At 48.7% G+C, this 6,476-nt stretch overlaps 1 protein-coding gene across 1 annotated transcript; it reads right to left on the bottom strand.

Annotated features, from left to right (window-relative positions):
* Positions 1-3,132: 3,132 nt before the first annotated feature.
* Positions 3,133-6,190, bottom strand: TLNRD1 (talin rod domain containing 1). Its single transcript, XM_072619245.1, has one exon. The coding sequence runs from the start codon at positions 4,955-4,957 to the stop codon at positions 3,848-3,850; it is 1,110 nt and encodes a 369-aa protein (XP_072475346.1). The 5' UTR covers positions 4,958-6,190; the 3' UTR covers positions 3,133-3,847.
* Between the last annotated feature and the right edge of the window lie 286 nt (positions 6,191-6,476).

Raw genomic sequence — 6,476 nt, 5'->3', positions numbered from 1 at the left:
GGCCAGTGAAAGACACAGGTGAATTTCATTCTAAAATACCTGCACTAAATCCCAGTGAAATAGAGTGATACATATATCCCAAAGACAAAATTTCAATAAAAGAATCTACTCCAATTCTTCAATAGGAAAATTTAATTCAATAGAAGAATCTAAAAATAAGTTTTTCTGAATCTCACAAGTATCATCACAATTGGTCATTTTTCCAACTGAAAAGGATGCATGACATGCTTTGTGTTCTGTTCAGATACAAATTTAGGGTTCAAATATATACAAAACTATATTCAGCCTCTCTGTCTCACTTTCTTCATAAATGGGTAAAAATGGCAGGATTAAGTGAAAAGTCTGAGTGTTGTAAATCTTAAAGCACTATATAAAGGCTGTGTTTAAAATTTATTTTTATTACAGACCTTATGAATACTTGTGAGATAAACCCTTTACCAGAAACATCTCTAATGATAAGCAATATAATTTGGACAAAATAAAGCTTGGTTTTTTGTGTGTGTTTGAAAGCTTCAAGTAAACATTTAAAATAATACAAAATGAAACGGAAGTTGGATAATCATCTCGTTAATATCAAAGTCCTCAGTAAAGGTAATTATTGGATGCAAATTATAGTGGTAACTGCCTCAAGACTCCTCAGCATGGCCTGTTTGCACTAAGAAAAAGATGCAAAGAGCTGGCAACTGGCTTATTTGATCAATCTGAAGTCATTCCATATTGGCTAATGCAAAGGCTATAGCAACAGAGGTTTGGGACTTGAAAGTCTTTGCTAGAAGAACCTAAATTAACCATATAATTATTAAACTGATTTATTTTATGAAGACCTCCTCCTAAGTAGAAAGGGTATATAAATCCTTAGACGTAGGCAAAACACCAACTTTTGGGACTATTTTTATACCATGTGGAACTGTAATATTTTAAAAAGAAAATAAAAGCACTTTTCCAAGTCTACTTACATGTTTTAAAAAGGTAAATGATTTCTTTGACCAAATGGAAAATAAAATAGAAAACCAGTCAGTGCTAATGTGAAAAAATGTCACAAACAACTCCCCATACACTCTTTCACCATCACAACCAGCATATACTATCACTATTAATAACAAATTCTTTTAAACTCAGCGCATAAAATCAGCACTATTATTATATAACCACACCGTTTTGATGATGCTTTCTGTATAAAGTACCTGATTTTCTTGTAATGACAGTATTTAGTAAGACCTCATTAGAGAGGATGGAATACACACACACACACACACACACGCACACACACACAAGACCTTTTATGGATAGATGGAATGCCTTCATACATACACTCACACATGTATGACCTTTAACAAAGGAATACATATAAATGTACATAACTTTTTATGAATGGAAGACATTTTGTATATGTCTTCCATCCATAAAAGATTTTTTATATATATGCACATGTATATATATGTATGTGTACACATGTATATTTTTTCATTCTTTCTAATGGGCTCTTAGTAAGCACTATCATATATACGTATGACTTTTCTGTCCTCAGTGGCATAACACAGTGGGATCTTATGAAAGTTTACTTTTACACCTATAAACATAATTGGAGTTTTTAATATCACAGAAAATTAAAGGAAAAATAAAAGTAAATATCTGAACAAGCCTAAAATATTGTATTCATGCAGTTTTAACTAAAATGTGGGCTATAAGTACTAAAGAATCAAACTAAACTGAAAATTTTATACATCCAACAGGAAAGTGTTTCAAATATAATCCAGGTTCACTGAAACTACATAACCTTTTAAATTTCATAAAACACAGTAACCTCTAAGTTAACAAGGAAGAAAAACATATACTGTCTACAGCCTTTAATGATTTTGTTAAAGGCATCCCAGATTTTAACTAGACATTACATCTGGTAAAGGCCTTATATAAGTCATTTCGTCCAACCTCCTCATTCTGAGACCTAAAGCTAAAGTGTCTCATCCAAGATCACACAGGTCATGAATGGCAAAGTGGAAATTTTTTAATCTGGTAGTCCGACTCCAAATCTAGTACACATACTACTTACTACCTAGATAGAATGCTGGGTCTGAAGTCAGGAAGACTTGAATTCAACTCTGGTCTCAGATATTTACAAGCTTTGTAATTCTAGGCAAGTCACTTAACCTGTTTGCCTCAGTTTCCTCCTCTATGAAATGGGAGTGATAATACTACCTATCTCCTAGGGGCATTGAGAATAACTGTTTATGAAATAATAATTGTAAAGTGCTTAGCAGTGTCTAGCACGTAGTAAGTGCTACATAAACATTAGCTATTGTTATTACCCCCAGAAGGTATTCTATTAAGTCTGGTAAGTCTATCTGAACATTTTTTTAGCTCACAATCAAATACCTGACTGCCCTTATGCAGTAGTAAGCAGTAAATTCAGGACATTCTGGAATTCCTCCTACCCATAATTAAACAGCCTGGGATATCTAGATGGTTCCCATTTCCAAGCAATTATGCTTGTACGTAAGCACCAAGAACGTTTCCAAGTTTTGTCAGTTTGGACTCTGGTTCAGTCTAAGGATGTCTGCAAAACATACCCATTTCTGAATCAAAGGAAACACAGGTGCCAGACAAGATACACACAACTTGCCTTAATTTGAAAAGATAGAGAATACAGTCAACAGACTTTAATCATCTAAGACCACCCTGGACCTAAAGCAGATAAGTGTCAGTTATCAATCCTGCCATTATTTCAAATGAGGTGGAGGAAAATGGGGGGCTGGAAGAGATAAAATTACTTTGCCACAGAAATTAGACTTCAAGACTACACAGAAGACAAAAGCCATTCAGGAGCCGCAGAACTGAATACTAGAATCCAGAAACGTTGATCAGTCTTCATTGTTTTGACAAGATGAAGGCCTGTTCCCCACAGGCCTTCTGTACACAATTTAGCATTCTAAACAAAGCATGTGACATTTTCACAGACTCAAAGGGAAAAGTAAAAAATGGGTGGGGTAGGTTGGAGGCAGAAGATAAACCAATTCAAACTGTTGTGCTACTGCAGCTGGTGAATGGGTAAATTTTAAAGACCTAAACACCTCCACTTAAAAAAAAAAAAAAAAAGAAAATTATTAAATAGGTAACAAGAATGGCCAAAAGACATATGAGAAACATAGCATTTTAATAGATGAAATAAATACTCCAGTACATGCAAGATAAAAACTGACATTGGGGAAAAAAAATCACTTTCGTTATAGTGTAAATTTTTGAAAACACACTCACAGTAGCTTTCCCCCAATTTGCAAAACACATGGCAAAAAACTCATAACCTTCACTCTTTCCACACCAAGTGTACTTCTAACCCAACATTCAATTAAAAAAAACACATACAAAAAGGTAGCTAAATCCATGTCTAATGTGTGAAACTGAGGTAACCTTTAAAACAACAAAAAAAAGGACAAAAAAAACTATAATCTCCTTCCTGCACATTGGACAGTAAGATGTGGATGGGAATTTCCAAAAGAACGGCTGTAGAGATAGGAATAGGGGTTGGGGGTGGCAGGAAAGAAGACACCGTACCCAGCACGGTTCAAGCTCTCCCATTCTGCACTCCCAGGAACTATGTCAAACTTTCCAAGGTTAGACTCTCCCTCACTTTGTTTCTACTTGTGGCGATGCTTCGCAGGGTATTTCTCTTGTGAATTTGAAGTGGGGGTCTCCAGGGGGAAAGGGGGAACAAAGGGGGTGTCGGAGGGTGAGCCTCATCTAAGCGATTTCTTTGGTATAAATGGGGTGGGGAGGGAAGTATCTTCCTGTAGTCACAACCGGGGGCAATTAGGGAATAAAGGGGAGAAGGGGGCGGAGGGGGTGGAGGGGGTTAATTCACAGAATTGGAATTCACTGGCGGTAAAGTCCTGGGCGAAGACCTCTCCCTTAGTGCCTGAGATAGCAGGTTGCAGCCGTCCGAGACGGCGCAGGCCGAGTTCCTCAGCCTTTCCCTGTGGTCTGTCATCTTGGCGCCCCCGTCGGGGTGCTGGGCTATATCCCTGAGGCATTGGGTCAGGAGCACGCAGGCCGACACGACGCTCATGGCCCCACCGAGGATGGCGGTCTGCACCGCCTTGCCCTCGGCACTGACGGAGGCGGCTCGGCCCAGGAACTGCGGCTCGGTGGCGAAGCCCACCAGGGCGCCCACGGCCTGGACCAGGGGCCCGCTGAAGAGCGCGCAGCGGCTGCGGGCCAGCTCGCTGGGCGCCGCCTTCACCTCCCGCACGCAGGCCAGCAGCGCCGACGCGCTGGTGCTCATGCACTTGACGCCCAGCTTGAACTGCTCCCGGGCGAAGCGGTCCCGGGACTTCTCGCTGGCCAGGGCGCAGGCGTCCGTCAGGAACTTGAGATTGCGCGACAGGCTCTGGGACACCTCCAGCAGCAGCTGGGGCGTCATGTCCGCCAGAGGGGTGGCCCGCAGCACCCCGCACCCCTGCTCCACTTCGTGCCGGCAGCGGGTCACTCGGTACCGGTCCACCAAGCCCGGCTGCGCCGGCTGGGTCCCCGGGGTGGCCACCGCGGCTAGGTAGGCGGCGTGCGCCGAGCACTCGGTCAGCGAGACCACCAGCTCGCCCAGCTCCGCCAGACTGTCCCCGGCCTCGCCGAAGCGGCCCATGTTGAGCTGGCTCTGCACGTCGTGAGTCAGGATGGAGAGCCCCTTGGTGCGGGCGATGATGGTGTCCCGACACTTCTCGAAGGACTCGGCTCCCGGGCCCGAGGAGGCGGCGGCGCCCTCCGACAGCACCGGCCGCGCCTCGCTGGACAGCAGCAGCAGATCGGCCACCAGCTGCATCTTCACCTTGCAGTGGTCGCACACCGAGACCAGCCTCTTCCGGGGCTGCGAGCCGCCCCCGACGGCGCTCGAGGGACCAGCGCCGCTAGCAGGAGCAGGAGGAGAAGCCGCCTCGCTAGTGGACTTCCCCGAACTCCCGCTAGCCATAGCGCCGGGGGAGCACTGGCATGCCGCTGGGGAGCCCGCTACCACCGCCGCTGCCGCCCCCGGAGCCGTCCCGACTGAGCTGGGCAGGGCCGCGTTGCCTTCTCCGCACCATCATGCCATCCACCGCCGCGAGCAGAGGGCACCGGGCTGCGGCGGCCGAGAGAGGGACGGGGCGGGAAGCGAGCAAAGGAGAGAAGACGGACGAGCGGCTCGGGGCTGGAGGGAAGCACTTCAGCGTTCTTCTGCCTCTTCGCCTAGGGGCTGCAAGCACCATGAACAGCCGGGGGGAAGAAACGACCAGGACAACCAAAATTAGCACTCCCCCCGGTCGGGTTCCGGGAAAGTCCGCACTGGTCCTGTGTCCGCCGTGGGGCCACCGCCGCCTCCTTCCTGGGCATGGCCCTGCCAAGCCGACCGGGGTGGGGGAGGCTGGGAGTTGTCCTTCCTTCCTTTCTTTGAAATCAAAATCCTTTTTCTTAGGGAGGAGCTCCGGGGACTGCGGATGCACTAACCCGCGTCTGTTCTCAGCGCTCAGAGGGCCAAGCCCGGGCACCTGGGCGCACGTGTGTCTCTAGAAACGCAACCGAAAGAGAAGTCGCTTCGGAGCGGCGGAGGCGGAGGCACGCACGGGAAGCGGCGGGAGCAGCCGTCCCGCATCTCTCTCCCTCTCTTTCTCCAGTCTGCTATCAGGAAGCAGCAGCAGCAGCCACCCAGCGGAGGGTGTGGCTCGCCTCGGTCAGCCAGGCGGCGAGAGTCGAGTCCGGAGGGAGCTGTGCACAGATTGAGCGCCGGCCGGGGCCGGGCGCCCGCGGGCCGCTAGCGAGCACACCACGCCCGGGCGCGCCTCGCCCGGCGCCTCGGGGCTCGGGCCGCGGCGGCGGGGAGTTGCCTTTCTTCTTCCTCCGCTCTCCGCCGCCCCCCACCCACCAGCCCTTTTCCAGCGGGCTCGGATTCACTTTCTGCGGCTGGGCTGGGAAGCGGCGCCCCTTCCCGGACCACGCATCAAACCTCCCCAAGCTTGCTCCCGCTCCGAATCCATCCTCTCCAACGGCTGCGGATGCGGCGGCTTTCTCCCGAGGCCCCGGCTCAAGCGCATCCCCCCCACCCTGGATGCGGGCTCCCTCCGGCCGCGGCGGCCTCTTAGAACTTAGAAGGTCCCCGCACACAAGGGAGGGGTCTCCGGGCGGCTGCGGGAACCAGCTCGGGCCCCAGCTCCTGCCATTTTGGTAAAGCACCAACTTCCGAGCGAGGGGAGCAAAGAAAGAAATTGAAGGGGCGAGGAAGGCTCGGGAGGGGGAGGGGGCCAGAGGTGGAAACAAACAAACAAAAATGTTTCCTTTCCCGGCGCGTCTTCACCTCCCTGGCAGCGAAGTCGTGGGGGAGCCCCCGCTGCCACTGCCACCCAAACGCTGCATGGGTTGAAGGGAGGTTTTTCCTCTTCCCTTCCCCCCTCCCTACCCCGCTCGCCTCGTTGCCTTTGCCGTAACCTCACTTGAGCCTATAGAAATCTTTTGTGTGG

Source organism: Notamacropus eugenii, chromosome 1 (genome assembly GCF_028372415.1).
Source record: "Notamacropus eugenii isolate mMacEug1 chromosome 1, mMacEug1.pri_v2, whole genome shotgun sequence".
Lineage (NCBI taxonomy): Eukaryota > Metazoa > Chordata > Mammalia > Diprotodontia > Macropodidae > Notamacropus > Notamacropus eugenii.
The sequence above is the reverse complement of the archived record's forward strand: the minus strand, read 5'-3'. Positions and strand labels throughout refer to the sequence as shown.

What these genes read in the sequence shown, in the direction of transcription:
- TLNRD1 (XM_072619245.1), bottom strand. Translation starts at nt 4,957, where the DNA reads ATGGCTAGCGGGAGTTCGGGGAAGTCCACTAGCGAGGCGGCTTCTCCT.